General features: G+C 49.3%; 1 protein-coding gene and 1 pseudogene across 6 annotated transcripts in view; both read left to right on the top strand.

The window, feature by feature from the left end:
• Positions 1–24,128, top strand: part of ASAP2 (ArfGAP with SH3 domain, ankyrin repeat and PH domain 2) — a 172,886-nt gene that overhangs the window by 50,604 nt on the left and 98,154 nt on the right. For all 6 annotated transcript variants that reach the window (XM_027077843.2, XM_027077842.2, XM_027077839.2 and 3 more), the window contains exon 2: positions 11,499–11,571. In XM_027077843.2, coding sequence (XP_026933644.2) covers positions 11,499–11,571 — 73 coding nt within the window. The remainder of the gene's footprint in view (positions 1–11,498; positions 11,572–24,128) is intronic.
• LOC113604919 (60S ribosomal protein L26-like) lies at positions 14,987–20,209 on the top strand (annotated as a pseudogene).

Raw genomic sequence — 24,128 nt, 5'->3', positions numbered from 1 at the left:
GGATAGTTCTGGAGATGACAGACTTGGGGGCAGAGAGCCGTGGACAGAGGAAGGGCACTGTGACGCCTTTGTGCCAGAGTAGGGGAAGGGGAACAGTTCTGGTTAGCACGTCAGGCTCATTTGCATGCCCCCCCTCCTTTCTTTCCAGAAACCATCTCTGCTGCATTTAGAGGCTGGCTTTGGAGGTGGCAGGCCATTTGGGGCCTGAACACGCCTGGCCGTTCCTTCCTTCTCCCTTCCTCATTCTGGGTTTCCCTCCTCGTCCCTACTTCCCATTCCATCGTAGGGCAGCCGGGCCGGGTCTCTGGGATGGGAAACAGGAACTGAGACGTGGAGGATCAAGACACGGCAAGACTCGGGACAATGGTCATTGAATCTTCCCCTTAAAGCTGGCCCCAAGGATGGATTGTGCAACCTGGACATGGGCAAATGGCGGTGTCGCACCATCACCTGCCTTCTGTCCATTCCCTGGCACTCAGGCCCGTGGGAAGGTTCTGGAACCCCAGAATTGCTTACGTCAGGCGGTCTAGGTGGGCCTCGTCTGAGCTCCCGGTGAAGGTCAGATGTGGCGCAGCTGGGGTGGCAGGAGCGGGGCGGTCACACGGCCCGGGAGACGCCTTTCTCGGTGAGTGGGAGTGGGTGGCATCCCTGGTAAGGATGAGCAGTGCCAGGTGGTTCTAGCCTGGGCTGGGCGAAGGGCGTAAGGGAAGCCTGAGGCAGAGGTGGATGAGGGAGGTTGTTTTCCCCAGACCTGACAGGAGGTAGCAGCACAAGTCCCCGGAGCATCCCATGCGCTCTTCCCGGCCCTGGAAGCCAAGCGGCCATAAACTAGAGGGAGGGCGACACGGGGACCACATAGTCCTGGAAGCTTGCCTCTCAGTCTGCCAGAACTCTCCCAGTTTGAACTCTTTAGTTCAAGGCCAAATAAATGACTTAGGGCAAGTCCAACTCTTTGAGTCAGTTTCTTCTACTTTAAATTGGGGAAATTGGCAGTGCTTTCACAAGATGCTGTGAATATCATGTAAAGTCGTGGATGCTTCAAGTGCTCTGTGGAGGGGCCCCGGGGTGACTCAGCTGGTTGAGCATCTGACTCATGATTTTGGCTCAGGTTATGATCTCAGGGTTCGTAGGATCGAGCCCTGTGTTGGACCTGGGCTGATAGCGCGGAGCCTGCTTGGGATTCTCTCCCTCCCTCCCTCTCTGCCCGTCTCACTCACTCTCACACACGTGGTAAATCAATAAACTTAAAGTGCTCTGTGGAATGTCAGGTGCTTTGTGACTCTTGGGACTATAGATGTCTACATAGCTTGTCTGCTGCTGGCCTTTCTACCCGGGGACGCCAACTCTACCTGAGTAACTTTGCTTCTGGGAACACGCCCGGAGCCTGTGGGCCACCCAGTCCTGCTCCCGCACCTTGGTGTGGCCATTTGTGGGGGGAGGGGGCACAGAGGGTGGCCTGTGCTGCACTGACACAGGTGTGAGAGGGGAAGCCTGCCTGGAGGCTTTGCTTGGAAAGCGGGGCTCCCCAGGATTCTGCCAGGTGGGGGAGCAGGGGACGGGCTGACACCAGGCGTCTTATCAGCTTCCCCTGTGCCCACTCTGCCCCATTTGACCCTGTGTGTGAAAGCCCAGAGAGGACAGGTGACCCCCTCCACTAAGCTGGCCCAGAGCACCCCGCTGTGTCACTTGCTGTGTGGCCCTGCCTTTGCCCGTGTCACCCCTTTGGGGAGTTAGAAACACACCAGGGAGTGTTTGGAAGAATTTAAACGTTGACGGGGGGAAAAACTTATTACCGGAAGTGAAAGGTTGGCATGAGCTACACAGGTGTTTTTCTTCTTCTTCTTTTTTTTTTTTTTCCTTGTTACCATAACCATTATCAGACCTGAAAATATTTATCCTAGCGATTGCCCCAGTCCTGGGGAGATGGTGTTCCTGAACGGCCCCCTTGTTTGGCATAGTGTGGATCTGACCCCTTGGAGACCCAGGGGGCACTAACGAAAGCTCACCGTGGCGGAGCGCCTACAGTGCACAGATCCCGTACCCGCCGATGATTTCTCCTGCGAAGCAAGCCTTATTCCCAAGTTACAGAGGAAAACAACCGAGGTCGGTGAGGGGAAGTCATTCTCCTGAGGTCATGCTGTTGATATGTGGAGTCCGGTTTAGAATTTTATCTGTTTGGTGAAAAAAACCAGTGACTTTCAACCACTGCGCTATTCCAAAGGATCCAGCACTGACAGACCAGAACTGAGAGCACCTTCTCTTGGCTTCTCTCCTTTTTGGTGTCTCCCTGGAGGCGACGTTGTGGAGTTGGGATGTTGGTGGTAAAAGGGAATGAGGAGGCCTGAATGGAATTCCGGTTTTTCCCCTTTTCGATGCGTGTGTTACCTGAAGTCTAGTTTCAGTTACAAGATGTACTTTTTGAAAGAATTTATAAGACACAAATGTGGCAGCCGGCTGACAGCAGAAAGACCCCCCCCGGCCCCCCATCAGAGGCCCAGTTGGCACAGAGGAGCCAGTATGCTAAAAGCCATGAGGCTGGGGGCAGAACCCGTAGAGTGAGTGTGAACGCTGGTTTGCGGGCAGACCCTCTGTGCCCCAGAAGCAGAGTCCTACTTAGCACCCCCTGGCTGCATGTGGGGCCCAGAGAAAACCGCTCGCTCACGTCCCCTCTCTCCTGTTTATGTCACTGAAGTGGAGGTCACGTGGCCTTAACCCTGTTTCCTGGGGAAATCAGCCTGGCCTGTGATTACATTGTCTTCTGGAACTGGGACAGATGTGGAAGGCTGACCTCAGCCCCAACTGAAGGTCACCTTCCCAGCCTCTCCCGTTGCTTCCGTATCACCAGGCCTCCACCGCTTGGCCCTGTGCAGCGGCCTCAGCCCTGCATACCAGACATCTTCTGGTATGATGGCCCCTATTCCGTTTGTCATTGTTCCCCAGAGATGGCCCATTTCCTGCTTGCATCTGGGCTCTTCAGTCCATCCAGGGGAGCAGAACCGAGGGGTGCCGTGTTTGTTGAAGGTGCCCGGGACTTCAGCCCAGACCCTCCTCTGGGAACGGGGCACCAGGGCCTCTGAGACGAGGACTGCCTTTCTTGGCTGCTGGGGTGTTGTAGCTGGCTTGCCAAAATTCTCCTTTCTCTTGTCAACTCCCCCAGATCTCCCAGAAGCTCTTTCCCCCGAAGTAAGAAATCAGGATGTAAAGCATTTTTATAAAGCTGGAATTCATTGTCATCTGTTTCCGCCTCTCTAGAAGAGTGATCTAGTAAAAGCCTGAGTTCCCGGCTGACGTCTCCAGTGATGGGGTTCATGGGAGGGCCTGTGGGTACTTGGCTCTTCCAACTTTACCAGCTTGAGGCTCTCCTTTGTTAACACGGCATTGTCACATAGTCTGTGCATGACACGGTCCACTTCAGTCATGATGACGACTGTCTAGGATGTAATCGTGTGAATGCCCAGTAGTCTGTGCAGTTACTCTCCTTGGTTGGGCATTTGGGGCTCTTTCCTATTGTTTTCTCTTTCAAAGTCCTGCTGAGAACATCTTTGTAGACGTAACTTGTGTGGAAAGGAGGGAGGACATGGGAACGTATTTCTGCAATTGGACGGGGACAGAAGGAGAGAAACTGCTTTGGTGAAGCCCTTTGCCCCCTCTGGCGAGCGTACTTTCTGGAAGACCAGGGAGGGCAGTGATGCCCTCAGCTGCCATGGCTGGGAGCAGCTTGGAGACTCCAGTTCTGTTTTGTGTTTCAAACCATCACTCCCCGCCACCCCCCCCCCGCCCCCGTGCCTTTGTTCTTTTGATTTGTATTTATATCTTTTACCTGTCCCGGGACCTTCAATGACTTTCATGTTTTATGAGTTCTTAGCTTCCTGGGGTCCAGCCTCTGATGGCCACTGATGGCCGAATCAGAGTGCTTGGGGCTACACCGTCTCAGCCAGTCAGGTTGGGTTAGTGACATTCCTTTTTCTATTTCAGAGAGCTGTTTATCTTCCATTATATCTTTCTAACCACACAAATCCTGCATAAACATATTTCAAACAGTACCAAAAAATGAGCCTGCCTTCACTGTCTTTTGTGTCTCCTCAGTAACCATTGGGATGGATTCATGTGTCTTCCAGGATATTGTTCTGTGTATATACTTGTGTATGGAAAGACACAATTTTGAGTATTTTTCTTTATTGTTTCATCAGTTTCTTTGACACATTTTTTTGTGCTCAGAGTTAAATCCTATTTGATGTGAAAACAACTGAAGAAGATAGCCGTGTAGGATATTGAAGTGCCTTTTAAAAATTTTTTCAAGTATAATGTACTCATGTTGATGATACGTTTAAAAGTAGAAAAATCCGAAAAGTCCCCCAACTTTCCCTGAGACAACAAAGATTGTTTCCTGTATCTTTATATACGCAGTTTGTGTATACAATGCAACACTTGCTTATCCTCTCTAGTTTATAAAGTTTATTTCTTGCTTACAGTTGAGTGTGTGTGCGCAGGCTCACGGGCTCAGTTGGTTCAATAAATTACCTTGTACTTTCCTACCTCCCAAGACGGAATTTTGAGAAAGGTCTGTTGCATTTCCATCTTTGGAAGCCGCTTTATTGTGGGTTTTTTTTGTTCTTAGTGCCACATATACCCACGTGGGTCAGGATCAGCCACATGTACACGGGCCGGGTGTGGTGGCACCCCTCTCCCTGATGACAACCCCCCCCCAGGTTTGGACGCATCTATTGCAAGTACCTGCGATTGAAGACATGGTCAAGGTGCAGTTGGCGGTTGGGTGAGGGGGCTGGCTGTCCTCTGAATCAGTGCTCACCTGGCTGCCCCCCCCTGGTGCTGGCACCTAGGCACAGAATCCGAGACGTTCTGAGGAGTAAAAACAACGTGTTGGAGAAAAATGAAAGAAGTCTGTCTTTTCTGGTTGCTGGTCCTCAAGGGTGGCCTGCTTTAGGAGTTGGCTGACCTGGGTTCTTGTGCACCGCTGTCTCCAGCTTACCAAGTTGTGCTGTCTGCTCTCAGATGGCTCGGAAAGGGGACGAGGGGACCGATCTCTAGGTTCCTTTCACTCGTTGTGCGTGACCAAAATGCTGAGCTAATAAAGTGCCCTGTGAGGCATTGTCATTTTGGCAGCCTTTCTGGCTCTTCCCCCAGACTCTAGTTGATTTTAATTTCTTTTCCATCGAGAAGGCTTTAAATTTACTTTTATTCAGATTAGTATGCATACACACACACGGAGATATAATTTATAGGATGATTATGAGCAAACACCCATCCAGCCATCACTTGTCCCTTCCTGACCCCTGGCCCCCGTCAGCGTTCCAGGAGCGCTCGCCTGCACCCTCCCAGGAGCCGCCGGCCCATCTGGGCCATCAACATCTCTCCTCGCTTCTGTTTGTAGTTGTATCAGCAACACTTACATTCCTAAACAGGAACAACATCATCGAGTTTTTCCTACTTTCCACTTTTACGGTCGTATACCGCCGGCATACTTTTGCAACTTACTTCTTTTGCATAACATTGTTGTGAAATTCGTTTATGTTCTGGGTGGGTAACGTTTGTCCGTCTCCCTGCAGCGGTTCACGCGTTTTACCGTCACCGGGTATGTGGGTTTGTCCCGTTTTCCGCTCTTTCGAAGAGGGTCACGACCATCCTCACCTTGTGCAGATGTGTGTATACTCTGAGTAACCCCAGTTGCGTTAGAGAATACCAAGCGTGACCTTCTGGTGTGCCCTGATGCGTACGTGTCTCACGCAGCTTGATTTAGCTTCATATTTACTTGATCCTAATTCTTCGTGACACCTGCTGTTCCCCAGGCCTCTGCTGTATTCCCAGGAGGAGGTAGATCCATTATCACTCTGGCTCTACACTGAGCCTGCAGGCCACAGTGCATTGCTGCGCTTCCCAGAAGGCTTCTGGAAATATCTGACACTGTCATTAATGTCCTGTGTTACTTCAAAAGTAATGTCAAGCGGGAGAGGAGACGAAGCTGCCGTCTAGATGTCCGCGTGAGTCTTCCTTGGCAAAGCTATCCTTGGGGGCACAGATCTGGGTGTCTCTTTGTTTTCTTATTTGGTCTGTGTCTTTCGAAAATGTCATTTCCCCTCAGGTCAGCCTTTCCCAAAAGGAACGAGGGAGATATGACGGGACAGCAGAATAGAACGTGCCTCCCTGGCGGCCCAGACTGTGGTCTCCCGGCCTTTCCTCCCCCATGGCAGCATCTTTGGGTTCCCAGGATCAAGCCGGCTGCTCTCCACCATTGCTGGCTCAAATTGAGAACTGGGGGGCCAAACTGGTCCCGTGCCAAGAGGAGACTGGGCTGGCTGATAAGATTGGAGAAACCTGTGTGTGAATCTTCTGGGCCGGGGGTTGGCGGACTTCGTGAAGGGCCAGGCAGTGAACATTTTAGGCTTTGCAGGCCTAGAGGCAAAAGTGAGGGTCTTATATAGGTGCTTACCTAATAAGAGAGAAAATAAATTTCCACAAGTTTTTTATTAACAAAGTTCAAAATATCGTATCTCTGGAGTAAAACCCTTTGGTAACGCTCGTCTCTTAATCAGAAGAGGGGAATTCTTTCGGGGGAGATTTCTTCCTTGGGATTCAAAGCTAGTGTTCCCCTCCACCTCATTGTCCTGTCGAGTGGAAACATTCACCTGTGCAGATCCTTAGCACATGGCCGCACAAAAACCGGCCCCCCGGTAGGTGCCCACCTGCCCCAGGCTCATTTCCTCAGACAGACCGTGGACTTGGCCTCCGCCATCCAGCATCAGGACGTAGGTGCCTCTGAGCCAGGATGGACTTCCCTGTAGGCTCTGGGGACAAACACTACCTCAGCCCTCCAGAGGAAGAAGAGCTGTCACACGGTCACATCCGTGCGCTGCCCATGGGGGAAGGAGGGAGAGGCCCCCCTCGATGAAGCCAGGGGCTCCGGAACGTTAGGGGATGGTGCACGGAGGGGTCTGCAGGAACAGAGGAAGAGCAAACGGGGGCGGCGTGTTTAGACCCGGTCGGTATGTTGTATGTGGCTACGGCTCTGGAGAAAGGTGGCGAGACAGGAGCTGGATTTTTTACTTGACTAAATTGTAGTTTATCTTCCATATTCCTGTGCGGCTGCCCTGTTGGACAGCACAGGTGTGAAGAAGGAAAAGAGTGAATGGTGTTGTGTCCCCTCCTGGGAGGGCTCCCCTCACGCCCCCTGCACCCTCCCGGGAGCCGGCGTCCGTGGACGAGCCGCGGAGACCACGGGGAGCTGCTCGCAGGAATGAACCAGAACCCTGGCCCTTCATGCAAGGGTCCAAGGGATCAAAGGAGGCGCTTTTAGAATGGTTGGAAACCGTTGTTTATTTTTCTCTAAAATATCTTGAGACACATCTCTACAGTCTTGTTTATGTGATAAATTCACTCTGTGAAACATGTTTTATAAACTGAGCGTCAGCTGCAGTGTAGGCCCTCAGGATTAATGGGGTCTGGCCAGGCGTTAGCTGTTGTGCCGGCCCCGCCTAGGTCCGTAGTGGCTGTTCAGCTTTTGCCTGTGTTTATAGTGTTTACACACACATTCTGACCAAGGTGGCCGTTCTTTTTCCTTCTCTTTAGCTCGGGTAGTTTTGGGGAGGGCGGGTGTGGGGGAGCGCCCCCGTTAGGGATCTCAGCCTGATTGGTGGACCCCTTCGGTTCCTTGAGGCTCTCCAGTTTTGCTATTTTGTTGTTTCAGGTTTCCCGGTGCTGTTTTTATTTATAATTGACGGAAGACTATTTCTAGCACTCAGTCTTAATCATTCCGACTTCTGCCCAAGCTTAATCTTAATTATCTGTAAATATGCTCCGTAATGAAGGGTGTGGTTTTGAGTGGGGAGGTAATTGCTTTTCCCTCTTGCAGTTTTAATTTAAAATTACCTCTCCGCCTACCTTACCTTTCTTTCCAGGCTCTTCTTAACAGACTGTAGAAAAGCAGCGGTTACCGTTTATCCACTCTTCCCCTGAGTTCAGGAAACAGCACATCCCCTTTAATAACAGAGTTAGAATATTCCATATGGTGGCCTATTTTTACAAGACTTTTATGCAGGAAAAGATCAGGGAGGGGTGTGCCCCACAGGACGACGTGGGAGGAAACTTGCCAGCGTTGAGCAGTGTTATGAAGCCTATTTCATCTGTGGTCGGCCTTCCGCACTGAGGTGTATAGGGCTAGTCTGGTCCACCGTTTTCTCGGCACAATTGAGCAAAAGCCCTGTGGACAGAAGATTGTTCTGTCATTTGTGGGAGTGCCAGAGCCTGGAGAGCTAAACTCAGTTGAGGAGGCCGAATAGATCTCCCTGGGCACACACTGACTTTTCCAGAATGTCTGCTGCCCTGTACCAGTCCCATATGGCTTCCTAATCATGGGTCCCAGCCGGGCCCTTCCTTGTTGGGTATCCGTTCCCTGAGTCTCCTTCCTGCCTGCTCAGACCCATTGTTCCCACTGTGGCTTGAGTGACCTTCAAGTACAGCTCTCCATTCTCCCCTGCCTGAGAACCTTCGGTAGCTGCCCACTGTCTGCAGGCTCAGCCGGATACCCTTGCCAGCCTCTGTGTCCCTGCCTGCCTTTCTGGTCTCACGGTCACGGACGGAGCTGCTCTCTGAGTCCCGTCCCGTGTCAGCTTTGTGCGGGGCACCGGGGACAGAGCGGAGAGCGTCCTGCCCTCACGGGAGATCTCTGAAAAAGGTAACAAGAAACATAAAATCAATCGTATTAATATCTTCTTTAACCTAACATGTCCAAAATATTATCATTTGACTGTGTGGCGCTGGCCGTATTTCCAGGCTCAGTGGACACGTGCTGTTGTAGGTACATTGGCTAGGAAGTGCGGGTCTTGAGGTGAGCGGCACAAATGGAAAAGCAGTTACGTGAGAGTCCTGGGCTTCTGGCTTTGTGTTTCTCTAGGGCATTATCCTGCTACATTGTGAACTCCATGCAGGCATGGGCGTGGCCTTGTTTTGCTCACCTGTTGTGTCTGGGACACCCCGCTTAGTACTTAGCACATAGTAGGTCCTCACTAAATTTCATCAGGCGAACTATTGAGTAAGCACAGGGTTACGGGAAAAGTCTGGGTGAGTACCTAACCTGTCTGAGGAGGCTTTCAGGAGGAGGACCTGCCTCCAAGTCAACTCGCAAAGCCGGGGTAAAACTAAGGGGTCAAGAGGAGGCAGGGAAGAGCACACAGTGTTAGAAATAAAGAGGAGGAAGAAGGTTGGGAGGGGCTGCAGGAGTTCGTTGGGACGGAACTTCAGGTGCGCTTGGGGCAGGGGTCAGGAGACGACGCTGGAGAAGTAATGGGGGCCAGATCGTGAGGAGGTTTTAAGGCTGCTACGGAGTCGAGGCCTCATACTGGGGACGTGCGGAAATAGCGCCAGCGTCGTGGGCTGGGAGTGGCCCCTCGGACTCGTGTTCCGCGTTTCTCTCCTGTGTTTTCTCCGTTCACTCCTCCTCCCAGCCCGCAGAAAGGGCTTCGTGAGAATATTGGCTGACTTCTGTTACCGTGTAGGCTAACCGGGCTGGGGGGCTGCCTTCTGCTGTCTGTGGGAAGCTTCAGGAGGAGGAGCAGGCTTAATTATTTGAGTGCAGTCGCGATTCCCGACCGAATTCTCTCCAAGTGCTGGAGTAGATGTCGATTAGGTCGAATGTGTTTTTCAGTCATGGCCCTTCACGTGGGGGTCGGGACCTTCCACAGCTGTGATGAGTGCACTGAACTGTCGTACTCTCTGACATGCGGTCGATAAAGCTTTGGGAGCCAGTGTTTCTAACCAGCCCTGAGCAGATCCATCCCATCTTCTTGTGGCCCCTGGTAGAACCCAATAGGTCGGTGCACACGCTGGAGGGCACTGCCTGCTGGGTGGCAGACTGGGGAGTAGAAAGTGATGAGTCTTCGGGAGAGAGTTCACTGGTTATGTACTTTTTCCAAATCCCTTTTCACATCTCAAGGGAAGGTCTGGAACGGATGAGAGATGACCTAGGAAAATAAGAGCTAGCTCTCTACGAGAAATTTCGACATCTTTGTGGCCGTTCATGCCTACCTCTTCCTCCAGTATGTCAGAAAATAATGCTTTTTAAAATACAACTTCTCGGGGCGCCTGGGTGGCTCACTCGGTTGAGCGTCTGACTTCAGCTCAGGTCATGATCTCGCAGTTTGTGAGTTCGAGCCCCGCGTCGGGCTGTGTGCTGACAGCTCAGAGCCTGGAGCCCGCTTTGGATTCTGTGTCTCCCTCTCTCTGCCCCTCCCCTGCTCACACTGTTCCCTCCCACCCCCCAAATAAATCAAACATTTAAAAACTAAAATACAGTTTCTCTTTTTATTGTAACCACTCTGTCAACTGCTGCCTGGTGATCATTTTTCTATTTAGTAATTGTCAGCACCAATCACATCTGTTCTTAGCCTCTGCTAAAACAGTCCTTGTTGCTTTCGACTAGGACTTAGGATGCTGATATGGAAGGTGATTCAGGAAGCCTGGCAGGGAAGGACTGTGCTGTTGCTCTGAGGCCGTGTGCTCTGTTTCTGATGACAGTCTGTTGCAGGGTTTTGTGATTAAATCTCACGATGAGTAATAATAACGTCATCGAGTGTGTACCAGATTTGGGGCTCAGTACTTGCCCTGGAGTTCTTAGTTTCTTTACGGTAACCCGCGTGATGGGTGTCACTATCCCAGGTTACAGATGCTCTCTTCCGCCTGTCACCACTGAAAGTGACACGTTGCTCTTCTGGGGTGTTCAGTTGGGTTAAAGGGAAATTTGACGCCTGTGCCTTTTGTGAAAGTAGAGCTGTAATTCAGACTCCTGATTTGATCAGTCACTGAGCAGGTATTCCGTGAGCACTTACTATGTGCTAGGCGTTGTAAGGGCCGCATGCTACCGCCGTGTAGTGGTTGGTCTGTTAAGGTGTGAAAGCAAATGGAGCGTCATAGAGGAATATTAAAGACTTAGGTGTGTCTAATTAATCGTTCAACCCGGCGAAGTAGGAATTGTTATCCCTGGTTCTGGAAGAGAAATCTAGGCTAGAAAAGGGTTAGGCAGAACATGCCTTCCAACCCCAAACAAATTCCTGTCTGGGTCTTTCCAAATCCAGAGTGGGTTTGCCTCCCACCAGACCGCGCTGCCTCTGAGTGGGGGGGCGGTCTGGCCTGCGCGTTGGCGGTCTTGCCAGGGTGGGGACACGCTTGTGACTGATCTGCCTCCCCGCCCCCCGTCGCTCCTCCCCCTGCTCCCTGTCCTTGGCCTGTGTCCGGAAGGAGCCCCTGGCAGGCTCCCGAGCCTTGCTTGTTCACAGGGAGGATTGAGGCTTGGTGGGAGTGGAGTTGGTCCGGGTTAACTCTTAACTCGTATGGGGATGACTCCGTCTTCACACTGAGCCGCACGCTGGGGCTTTGTGCCACAGAAACAGTTCCGCAGGGGCCTCCAGAGTGGCTCTCACAAGGCCATTCTCTGATAGTCATGATCTGAGCTCAAACACGTTTTAATTATGTACTTCTCTATGTTTTAGGCTTTGGACGTGGACCGGATGGTTCTTTACAAAATGAAGAAATCCGTGAAAGCAATAAATATCTCTGGGCTGGGTGAGTACACATCCTTTCCTAGCGGTTTCCTTGTGCAAATCCTCACGGTAGCAGTACTGGTGCCATGATGGTGATCACCATTGACGAAACCAAACCTTTTCTTCTAGGCGTGTGCATTATCAAGTTGATTTGGGATATTTAGCTTTTAGGAGTGTGTTTTGTTCTGTAAATTGTCTGATCTGGCCTGGTGGTTCACCTTCCACCCCCAACTATCTCCTGCGCTGCCTCCTGTTCCCTGAAGTGCAGCTGGGTTTTCCGTCCTGCATGAGCTACCGTCCTGCATGAACCAGCTTTGTCTGACTGGTCAGCAGGAACGCCGGCCTCATTCCAGCCTCGGTTGTGTGGTCTGTGTGTTACTCATGTCAGCGTGGCCCCTCCATTTCTCTTCTGCAGTCCTCGTCCTTCTTGTTTCGGATACCGTTAACGTAAAAGCACAATCAACTGCTCCAAGTAATGTCTGATCAGGACTAAAACTTTTTTTGAACCGTGAGTTCATGACCTGAGCTGAGATCAAGAGTCAGATGCTTAACCGGCTGAGCCACCCAGGTGCCCTGGAAATAATTTTAAGTCATTAAGTGACAATGTGGTTTCCCCCAGAAACAAGCAAGTGGCAGCCTTGGAGGACTGGGGGTTGTGAGGGCTCCCAGAGAGGCTGAGCGAGGTGATGGATTGCAGACAGCACGGCTGGCCTGTGGGCGAGCACACCAGTGCTAAGTGGGGCAGAAACACTGCCTTTGTCCGCGGCTGGTGGCCTGGGAGGAGGGGGTGAGGGGGCCCAGGGTCTGCACCTACAGAAGCAGTCAGCCCATGGATGGCTGTACATCGTCCCCTTCCCCCTTGTGGTGTTTCCCTTTACGACAGTAGTGAATGGAGTAGGAGGACAGAGAATGCCAGAGGGCTAAGAGGAAGGAGGGGCGCAGAAGGGTCTGGAAGTGCCTCTTGCACCCAAGCCTGCCCCCACCCACGTCCGGCCATTGTGAGCACCGCCTCCAGTAACTGCTTTCGCCCCCCTCAGGGAGGGCAGTGCAAGCCAAGATTGAGAAGAGGCCAGTAGGGAACCTCAGCTGCAAAGATGATATTGTAGTCAAGAATTGCCAAGGACGTTTAGGAACAGATTTTGCAAAAGACAGGCAAGAACTATGTTGAAAACTACAAAACCGAATTAAAGACCCAGATAAACGGGAGAGGTGTATGATGTACCTGGGTTGGAGGACTCGATACAGTTACTTTGTCTTTTCTCCCCAAATTGATCTCAAGATGCAGCACAATCCTAATCAAAGTTCCTGCAGGAGAAATTGACAAGCTGATTCTAAACTTTATGTGGAAACACACACAGGACCCAGAAAATGCCAAGCAATCAGGGTACAAAAACAAGTTGGAGAATTTCAACCATCTGACTTCAAGTCTCGTGAGATAGTCGTGATCTAGACAGTGTTGCTGCTGGGGGGGGGGGGGGTGGCCAACAAAGAGATCAGTGGAACAAAAGACAAAGTGTAGGGGTGCCTGGCCGGGTCAGTCTGTAGAGCATGTGACCCTTGATCTCGAGGTTGTGGGTTCAAGCCTCACGTTGGTTGTAGAGATTACTTAAAAATAAAATCTTAAGGAAAAAAAAAAAAAGCCTGGAAGTAGACCCTTACTGAGATGTTTCTGCTTGTCAGCACGTTGCCAAGGAAGTCCCCTGGGGAAATGAAGGTGTTTCTAGCACGTGGTGCTTGAGCATCTGGATCTTTCCATCAGAACAAATGCAGTACAGCCCTCTCTTCTACCCTACACAAACAGTAATTCAAAGTGGATGATAGATTCACCTGTGAAAACTAAAACTAAAAGTTGTTTAAAGAACACATAGGAGAACATTTTTACAACATGGGGTGGGCAAGGCTCCTTGGATAGGACACAGAAGGCAATATGGCTTCAAAGAAAAAAATTGATAAATTAAACTTCATCAAAATGAGACACTCCTACGTGCTCAAAAATGCTATTAAGAATAGCCTAACATTTGACAGGCCCCCAATCAAGCAACTGAAGAGCTCACACTTGAGGAAACTAAATTAGAACAGGACTTTAAAATAAGAGTATATGATTAACACCCTTAGAAAGGCAAAGGAGGTTATTAAGTTACCGAAACAGAAAAGGTACTAGTGAAAAAGAACCAGCGGAAGGCTTGGAAGTAGAAAAACATGTAATTGTTGAAATAAAAACTAAAATCTGCTAAATATTTAGCAGGCTGTACACATAGGAAAGGGGGAGGGTGGTCTGTGAGGCCCCCTGTTGCCGGAACATGAGCTTGAGGGATGGACACTGTAAAGTAAAACTCAGGAGCCACAGGAAATAGATTCAGAGGGGTCACTATCAGCATCCACCCAAAAGGACTTCCAGAAGAGGGAGGAGAAAATGGAAAAGTGGGGGCACCTGGGTGGCTCAGTGGTTGGGCATCTGACTTTGGCTCAGGTCGTGATCTTGTGATTTGTGGGTTCCAGCCCCCCTTTGGGCTCTGTGCTGGCAGCTCAGAGCCTGCTTCAGATCCTCTGTCCTCCTCCTCTCTCTACCCCTTCCCTACTTGTGTGTGCACATTCTCTCTCTCTCTCTCTCTCTCTCTTTCAAAAATAAATAATGAAAAAAAATAAAAAGGGAAATTTTTGAAAAATAGCTGAAAAATTCTCAGAACTAAAGAAAGATTTAAGATCTCAGATTGAGAGAGTCGACTGAAATTCTAAGGGAAACAGATTATACATACATGTATGTGTACCTACAGTGCATATGGTATGTATGTGGGTACATATGTCCCTGTGCATGTATATATATAAAAAAGATTTGGGGGAAATTTGCTAAAAAATGATTGCTTTAGCATTTTGACTTTATAGATATTTTTCCTCCTTTCACTTTCCATATTTCATATATTGTAATGTATCGATGTTAAAATGATTAGACAGGTATTAAGTTGTTTATGGCTAAATTCCAAATGGATGTGAAAGAAATTCAAGAAAGCAAAGAAGAGGTGGGAGGGACTTAAGTGGTTTGTGACTGAGCTTGTCCTGACTGAATTCGAAAGCTTTTTGGACCTGGACTTTGTGGCCCTCGCTGTTGTGCCCTGGGGCAGCTCGCTTAGCACTTTGTAGCCCTGGTTTCCTTGGCTCTGAGATAATCCAGTTGGGTTAGGATGCAGATCAGTGGTTCTCAGCCAGGGTGGTCTTGCACCCCCCGTTTGGTATGAACACCTGAGAGGTGCGTGTGCGCACATGTGGGGGCCTTGTGCGCGTGCTGTTGGCACCTTACGGTAGAGGCCAGGGATGCTGCTGAAGGTCCTACAGTGCACAGGACAGTTCCCAACAATGAATTAGCTGGCCCAGAGGGTCATCAGTGCCACAGTGGAAAGACTCATCTAGATGTGCTTGAGTCCTCTGCGGTGTATAAAAAACAAAGCAAAAACACAAGCCACCATCTTTTGCTTGCCTTTGCATAAACATTGATTGATTACCTGACAACTGCTGATTTTATGCAAGAAAGAAGTGGAATTCGAATTATCATTGGCTAACATGTAACTGGAAGTAAACATACGTAGGAAATTATTTTCTATTTAAAAGGAAATAACAAAGAGCCTAAAACTCTTCACTTAACTCCACACCGAGCTTTACTGAAACAAATGTTTGACTATCCAAACTGGTCACCTGCCTTTAACTCTCCCTGGATAAAGTCGGGGAACAGGGAGGAATGATGATCATTTGTATGTTTTGGAACACTTCCTACAAACCTTGTGCTTTCTATACATTATGCTAGTCTTTACAAACTGTTCTCATTTTATGAACGAGCAGTCTGAGTTCAGAGGGCTCAGCGTCTTCCCAGGATGCTCCGTGGAACTTCGCTTGTTCCAAGAACACAGGACTGTGTTCGGTAGGCCGCTCTGCTTGGAGGCAGCCACATGTCCTCAGTGGGTCTGGCACGCTGACCGACTGTCTTCAGGATTTCAAGAAACCGCTCAAAGATGGTTGCTTAGCTCTGTTGACAAACAACAGATTTCAAACAGTATCTCAAGAGAGTTTTTGCTTTTATACTGCGCTCCCTTGGGCTTTTGAGTTTATGATTTAAGGCTAGTTCAAAAAAGATATTTTATAATCTGATCAGGTTCAAAAGTGATTTTAAAGTCATATGTCGAGAAGGCTGTTCTGATCAGAAATAAAAATGGAGCACTGCGCTTCTCGTGCAGATGTTGGCCACGTGACTGCCACCAGTCCTGAGAAGGACATGTGTGTCCCCATAGGCTGGCCCAGTGCTGTGCCTTGTAGCTTTCAACAAGCATAGAGGGAGGAGGCGTAAACACATAGGTGTCAGGAAGCAAGACTGTATGAATTTAGTAACACTCATGTCTCATCTACCTTTCTCACCTCTGTTGTTGAGCGTGGGCCACAAACCCCCTTCCTTTACCTGCCCCAGAGTCATTTTCTAAAATAGAGCCTAGTGGGGACCTCTGGGTGGCTCAGTCAGTTAAGTGTCTGACTTCGGCTCAGGTCATGATCTCACGGTCTGTGAGTTCGAGCCCCGTGTCAGGCTTGGTGCTGATAGCTCAGAGCCTGGAGCCTCTTCGGATTCTGTGTCTCCCTGTCTGTCTGCTCTTCCCCCATTCACGCTCAGTCTCTCTCTCTCTCTGAAAAATGAATAAACATTAAAAACAAAAGTTAAAAAAAAAATAGAGCCTAGTGATGCCACTTCTCTGCTCAGAACTCTGCGGTGTTTTCACATTATCCACTTTGATGTTTGTGAAGGGGAGTTGCAGAGCCTGGGAGAGATGAGGGAGGCCTTCATGGGCTCTAGAATCTTAGGGAGATTGGGGTAAAAGCACAGGTAAGCAGGTGTCTACTCCGGCAGGACTAGCTGAAGATTTTAACATGCTAATGTGGATTGTGAGAGGAGATGTCCTAACCTTTTCCAGATTTGTTTGCTTATGAAATTGCCACTGACTCCCTTCCTCAATCCAACATAAGCCTCCACTTAGTTAAGCACAGCAGAACACCAGATGCAGACCGAGCCGCTGGCCACCCCCCCGGCCCCCCTGGCCCCAGGCCACCTGTCCAGGGGTCCCTTCTCTGTGCCTGTCTTTGGAATAACTTGAGTTTCCCCCAGCATGCCAGTATTTGTGCCTTCTTCCCTTTGCACATTCTCTTCTGTCTGCTCGAAGTGACATTTTGCCACTTTATTAGAGGAAACTGAGGCGTGAGCACGTTGAGAAGTTGGTTCTGGAATTTTAACATTGTGCTCTGGGCACCCAACCTGTGTCCTTCCAGAGGTGCCACACAGCAGGCTGTTAGCCTGGCCTTGGGGGACCTCCTATTTCTGTGATCTTTTTTACCCATCTAATAGATCATGCCAAGCTTGAGTTATTATAAGGCCATGAGTCTGAATTATTTTGAAGTCAGAGTACTGATCCTGAAGTCTTTATTTCAGGGCAGTGTTGTCCTGCTTCAAAAAAGTCACCTGAGGAAACCCTATGCCTTTTCCTGTGATGCTGCTGACACTGTTCACAGCATTTTGGAAAACTCTTCTCTAGAACTGCTTTTAGTAATACATTCTCTTGAATATTTTTGGTAGAGGGGTGTGAGTAAGGATAGCAGTAGACATCAGAGATCAGTGGGGCGCATTCTGGATGGGATTAGCCGTGGGCGACCACAGTCGCTCAGGAGCATTGTGAGTGTGCACTCTTTCTGCCTCTGGGGGCAGGTGGTTCCCAGTTCCAGATCCTTGGAGTGCTTAACGTCCTAAGGCAACTGCTTGCTGAGGAAGACCACTCATTTCATGTGTGATTGAAAGAACAACAACAAGAACTCCCCATTTATGCCTGATCCTGCCACATACCTTTCCCGTCTTGCGTTCCTTAATTTCTCTGAGGCTGGGACTTCCCTGCCTGCTTTCCTGATTGGTCATGGATTGGCCCCATCTGACCTCTAACTGATCTCCAGCTGTCCCCAGTGTCTCTGTTCCGGGCTGGTTGACCTGTCCCTGCTTCATCAGCATGTCATGACCGTATCTGTCTTTGCATGCTGTCTGCCATCTGGCCCCATTCCCTGGTCCCTCCTGACCCAGGTACCTGTTGAAAACCTGCCCACCCTTCCCCACCCATCTCCATCAAGCCGACACTGGACCCGGCGTAGGCCTTCTTTACTCTCTTGTATTAGTCTTCCATGGCTGCCACGACGACTTGCCATCAACGGAGTGCCTTAAATGATAAATTCATTTCTTCCCTTTTGTGGCCATCGCTGAAGCCCCAGGGGCCAAGATGAAGTTCAGTCCCTTTGTGACTTCTGACCGGACCAAGAACTGTAAAAGGCATTTCAGTGCACCTTCCCGCGTTCACAGGAAGATGCTTCCCCTCTTTCCAAAGAGCTGAGACAGAAGCACAGTGTCCGAGCCGTGCCCGTCTGCAAGGATGACGTAGTGTGAGGACACTACAAAGGTCAGCAAACTGGCGGAGTACTCCAGCTCTACAGGTAGACGTACGTTATCTGCACCCAGCGTGTACACGGTGGTCGGAAAAGGCAAGCGTCACTGCTGTCCGTGTGGCCTTCACCCTGGCGAGGTGGTTATTGCTAGACTGACACTGGACAAAGACCGCAGAAAGATCCTGGAAAAAGGAGCGTAAAGCCAGATCTCGCCAGGTAGGAAAGGAAAGGAGCATATAAAGGGAGGAAACAACTGAGAGGATGCAGGAATAAAGTGATCTGATACACAGCTTTTGGCAAAAACTTGAAATGAACAGGAAACCGACAAGTGTATCTCACGGCTCTGGAGGTCACGAGTCCGAGATGGGTCTCATGGGGCTGAAGTGGGGGTGTTTGCAGAGCTCCTTCCTGGAGGCCCAGGGGACAGGCGCTTCCTTGCCTTGTCCCGCTTTCAGAGGCTGCCTGTATTCCTTGGTTTGTGGCCTTCCCTCTTCAAAGCCAGCGATGGCCAGTAGAGTCTTTTTCACACCCTGTCACTGTGGCTCTTATTCTGCACAGGCTGCCATGACAGAACACCCACACTGGGTGGCTTAAACCACAGACCTGTGTGTCTCGTGGTTGTAGAGGCCGGAAGCCTGAGAGCATGGTGTCCGCACGGCCGGGTTGTGGTGAAGGCTCTCTCCCTGGCTTGCAGACGGCTGCCTTGGCTCCGTGTCCTCACGTGGTGGAACGTGAGGATGCCCATCGGGAGAGCCCCACCCCAGTGACCTCATCCAAACCTCATTATCTCCCAAAGCCCTCCGTCCGCATACCATCATGCTGGGGGTGGGGCTTCAAGATACAAGCGTAGGTGCAGGAAGAACACGGCACAGTTTTGTCCGCAGCCGATACTGATCCTCTGCCTCCCGCTTGCGCAGGTAAAGACCCTGTGGTCACACTGGGCGACGCCGATGACCCAGGATAATCTCCCCAGCCCAGAGTCAGCTGATTCACAACTTATAAATTTCACTTGCAACCTCAGTTCCCATTTGTCAGGCAGCAGGACATCTAGGAATTAGGTCCAGGGATTAGGAATAAGTCCAGGGATTTGGAGTAGGTCCAGGGATTAGGATGTGCACATCTTTGGGGCAGGAGCAGACATTCTTCTGCCTTCCACACCTCACCTCTGAATTCTGAGTCTTGCAGTTGAATCCGTTTTGACTCTCGTTTAGCCAGAAATAAGAGTACCTAATAAACAGGCATTATTTACCCTTTAAATATTGCTCTTTATTATTCTCTAATAGTTCTATGTCTGTTGACCTCTGCTTCTCAATTAGAAGGCAGGTCCTTGAGGTCACTGACCAATTCTTGGAGGCAGTGTGGTTTAGGATAAGAGCACACGGGTGTTATAGTCTAAGAAGCCTGGAACAAATTCATGTGCCACTCAAAAAGCCTGTGGCAGGAAAATTACCTAATCGCTCTGAGTCTCAGTTTCTTCATATGTGAGACTGGGAATCTTAATATTTTAAAATGCTGTTAATAAAGATTAACCGAGGTGACGCAAGAGAAGTGACAGATCTGGTTCCGAGCACATGATAAGCATGCAGCCGTGAATATACTTCCTGAGTGTTCTTGCACAGAGCCTGGCACATCCAGAGCAGGTGCCCAATAAATACCCATTTGTATGTGACCGTGTTTCCGCTGCGAGTTCTGAGACCGTCCTCTTACAGTTTTGGATGTGAGCAGTGTGCATGAGGGTGGCAGAGTGTGTATTCTGCCGTGTGAGGATTGATACAGATTTATGTACAAGGGGGATCGGAGATGCCTTAGAGACGCCAGCTGTGTTTTTACAGCCAGGGAGCTAAGGATGGGTCTTGCCGTCTCACCGTGGACCTACACTGTAACCTCAATATTGCCTCTTGGCCTGCAAAGCCTTTAATATTTACTCTGGCTTTTTAGGAGAAAGTTTGCCAACCTGAGCATTAGAGTAGTGGTTCTGAAACTTCAGAGCGCCCCAGAATCCCCTGGAGGTCTTATTAAAACATGGGTTGCTGGGTGGCCCTGCCTTTAGAGTTTCTGGTTCAATAGGGTGCAGGATGGAGCCTGAGAATTTGCCAATCTGCTGAGTTCCCAGGTGACGCTGAAGCTGCTGGTCTTTGAGAATAGTACCACACGTGTGCATACACACACACGCTCTCGCTCACACACACACGACTTTAAACGTTGGACTGAGCCACAAGGGTATCAAGTATGTCCCTGTAGATACAACACAGTAGCAAGCATATTATCTTCACTCCCATTTTTCAAAACAGATGACCAGCCAGCCAGCTGTATTTTCTGGTACATCTTATGGACAGGTTTGCAGAAGCGCTTATTATAATGGTTTAATAACTTTATAACTTATTATAATGTTTGTTGAGAAGCAGTGTCTATGGTAATTTCCCCCCTCATGATAGACTGCTACTGACCTCTTAAAAACACCCAGTTTACATTTGTTCTAAAACTTTTCTTAGTCTAAAATTTCCCAAGCTCTGTTTCAGTCCAGTGGTGTTTTCAGCTCCCCCAGTGGGAAGTTGAAGCGAGCGGGGATTTTTAGCTGTTTGACATATCAGTGGGTGGAAAAATTCATCTTTCTCAAGAAGGAAGCAACGGAAGACTTTCATTTTCCCTTCTCTAGAATGACTCCATTTTAAAGACGTGGTGGGGCTTTTTCCTGAGAGAGGGAAATCTCTTCTTCACCCTTGATCTGAATGTCCTAGAGAAGTTTGTCACATCCTTGAAATGAGAAGTACAAAGAAAGAATTGCTAATCTTCCCGTAAACCCTTACCCATACAAAAGGAAATGAGAATTTAGTAATTTTGTGTGCGTGTATTTCTCCATGTTATTTGTGATGCTAATTAGAATATGGCTATGAAATTAATACAGGGCTTAAGATTAATGCAGAGAATTGTCTCTATTATAGATATCATACAATTAGCAGAGAGCAGTTTAAAAGAAATCTGTGAAATAGTTTGGGAAGTGACATTTCATCGTGCATTCGGAAGGTCCTATATCTGGCATGATTTTCCACCTGTTACATGAGAGAATAACTAAATCACGGTAATCCCCAGTGATTGGCATGAATCCAGTGGAACCGGTATTCCCCTTTGTTGTGGCATTGAAAATTGGTGCATGGAGTTTTTTAAAAGCAGTTTGGCAGTTCATATGAAGAAAAATACAAATCTTGATGCGGGAAGATGCACAACAAGGCTCATTGCGTTGTCGTAGTGCCTTATCACAGAGAAAACCCGAAAGCCTCCTGTCACTGAATTAGGACCTACTACCTGAGGGAATTACGGTTCTGTAGCAACACAAAGAAAAATACCGATGATGGAATATCCAGCCTATAAAAACTCAGGATACGAAATGTCTGATACCATATCTGTGATCAAAAGGAATAGGAGATTATAACACACAATAAAGAAAAGAAAATGCTTCTGTATTGATGTTCATAAACTGGAGAGTGGAGGCATAATAACAGTAATAAAAACCTGACACTCGTGAAGTATTTGTTGTAGGGCAGGCACTATGCTAAATAAGTACTTTACTTAAATATACCCCTCCCGACAACTTTGTGACGTAGGTACTGTCCATAACTCCACTTACAGATGAGGTCACTGAGGTGCAGAGTAGTCATTTGCCCAGGGCTGTACAGCTAGCAATTAGAGCAGCTGAGATTCAAACCCAGACCTGCTTCCCCCGCTCTGCTGTTGACCGTGGCACCGCTGTCTGTGAATGAGGGCCCTCAGTGGAGAAGGAGCAAGCAGTAATGCAGTGGGAATGTACTAGATATCTGGCTGAGCCCTATGATCCTTTGGAAAACCTCCAGGTGGTTTTGGTTGATCACGACTGGTGTGACCCAGTACATGAGAAGCTCAAAGGTGAGTCAAGTGACCTTAGGGGAAGTGTGTTTAAAAAAAAAATTCCAAAAAGGTAGTTAACCCCCATTACTGAATTGTAGGAGCAGCATTTAAAGAGGAACCTCAGAGTCTTCAAGCTGGAAACCTCATTGTAGGAGGACGTTGGAAGGTGCTGGTGCATCTTGGCTCGGGAGGGTAGGGAGAACGCATATCCGAAGGCGTTGTCTAGGACGAGGAAGTGAGATATTACATGTTCCTCTCTAGAGGGTACTTTCATGGGATCGGGCTTTGACTCAAACATGAGAGAGGAGCTGGCTGGGTGAGCTGGTCACTGGCGTGGTGCCCCTCTTTTCTAAGGAGGTTGTAGGGGCCATGGCGACATTGACTCTGAGACCTTCAGAGGCCGTCCTCCTATAGGTCTCTGAGATGTTTGTGGGTTTGTGGCCTCTTCTCTTCGGGTTAAGAATAATGGTTGGAATTTAGGTGGGGAATTGTGGAATCCTGGTAGCAGTGATCAATGTATTAATCATGGAAGGATAGCTAATCAGAAGGAACGCTAGGATTTGTGACTTCAAGTCCCAAGTATTAACGTGAATCATACCGAGGGTCACGGTATCTATTTGGGAGGGACTTTAAAAGCTCACCCAGGCTAGGGCTTTTTCACCTGGCGTAGGTAGGGTCTGCGGACAGGGGTCTGTGTCCCAAAATGTGTATGAAAAATTATGTGAAGATACCTTTTCCCTGCATCAAAACATTTTTCTGATTTTTGTTGGTGTCAGTCATCGACAGAAGATTAAAGAACCACTGATCTGGCTAAACCCTCACGGTTTACAGATGTGGGTATCATCACAGAGCCGATTCTCCGCCTTACTTACTGTAAAACATTGACTGCATTATTCAGAGAGTATCCGAACCTGTTTCCTCATGTGTAAAATCTCCCAGAGTTGTAGGGGTGAAAGAAGATTGTGTGTGTGTGTGTGTGTGTGTGTGTGTGTGTGTGTAAATATATGTATGTATGTGTATCCACAATTTTTCCTACACAAATGGCAGCTATTACATGAGGCTTGGAGACCACTGATTTTTCAAGGCTGCTTGTTCCTGGGCATGAAGACTCTGGGGGACCTCGCCACACCACAGGAGTGGTCTTTCCTTCTGGTCCGCTGGCTGTGCTATCAAAGAAGTGGGGTGGGAGGGCTCTGGGGAGCGTCTGGAAGTAATGTGAGTTGTATCCTTCAAGGACGAGGAGGCAAGAATCAAGGGGAGGAAGGCTGAGAGCACTTTGCAGTGACCACATGCATGCTGTGTAGTGTGGCCGGTCAAGCCGCTTTGCCCACAGAGGGCATCCGTGCAGTTCGGGGGCGTAACGTTTCCAGCAGCGACAGTCCACAGCCAGCAGACATTGATTTGCCTCCGTGCTTTCTGGGCCAGACCCCTGGGGACGCCAGGCTGAAGGGGCTCCTCGGCCGGAGCTCCTGCCTCCTCCTCTGCTTTGGTGGTAGAGCAGCCTGGGGATGGGAAGCAGCTCTTTGCATAAGAAGAGGCCGGGTGAGTCAAGCAGCTGACTGCTTGGCTTTAATCTCTTGGACCAGATTCTGAAGCACAAGAGTCCTTTAGGCTTCATCTCCTCTGAGAAGCCTTTTCCATCCCCAGCCCCAGAAAATGGACTGTTCCTCATCGCAGGCTGTGTTTCTACCTCCGGCAGCATCGCCAGCGATGGGCTGTTCTTGAACATTTATCGCCATCCTGCTACTTTGTGCCTTGGCAGGTACCAGGGTTTATCTGTCTTTGTCCCTTCCAGATTCGACGGTCTTGAATACAAGTCTTAATCATGTCACTGTACAGCCTTTTGGGACCCTCTGTTACTTGGGATGCAGTCCTTCCTCTGACCCCCGCCAGATGCTCCCTGGGCTCTGGCCATCCCTGGCCCCCGAGCATCCCCCGTGTCGTTCCCTTTCTAGCTGCGCACTCTGCACCGAACTGACGGGCGTGTGAGTCTTTCTCTCTTGCAGAGGTTTGCTCCTTGAGGCAGGGGCTGTGGTTCATGAATCTTTAGTGTTCATTAGTGCTCACTGCAGAATGGGCTTTCAGGGTGATTGGGTTGTTACCCTATCGTAACCAGAAAGTTCTCGACTGGTAGCACGTATTTGGGAGCTACAGAATGAGTACATACAAGTGCATGTTGAGAGGTTTTCTGTACTCTGAGCCTGTAATCTAAAGTGACAGAAAGGACAACATAAAAAAAAAGACCTC

Source organism: Acinonyx jubatus, chromosome A3 (genome assembly GCF_027475565.1).
Source record: "Acinonyx jubatus isolate Ajub_Pintada_27869175 chromosome A3, VMU_Ajub_asm_v1.0, whole genome shotgun sequence".
Lineage (NCBI taxonomy): Eukaryota > Metazoa > Chordata > Mammalia > Carnivora > Felidae > Acinonyx > Acinonyx jubatus.
The sequence above is the reverse complement of the archived record's forward strand: the minus strand, read 5'-3'. Positions and strand labels throughout refer to the sequence as shown.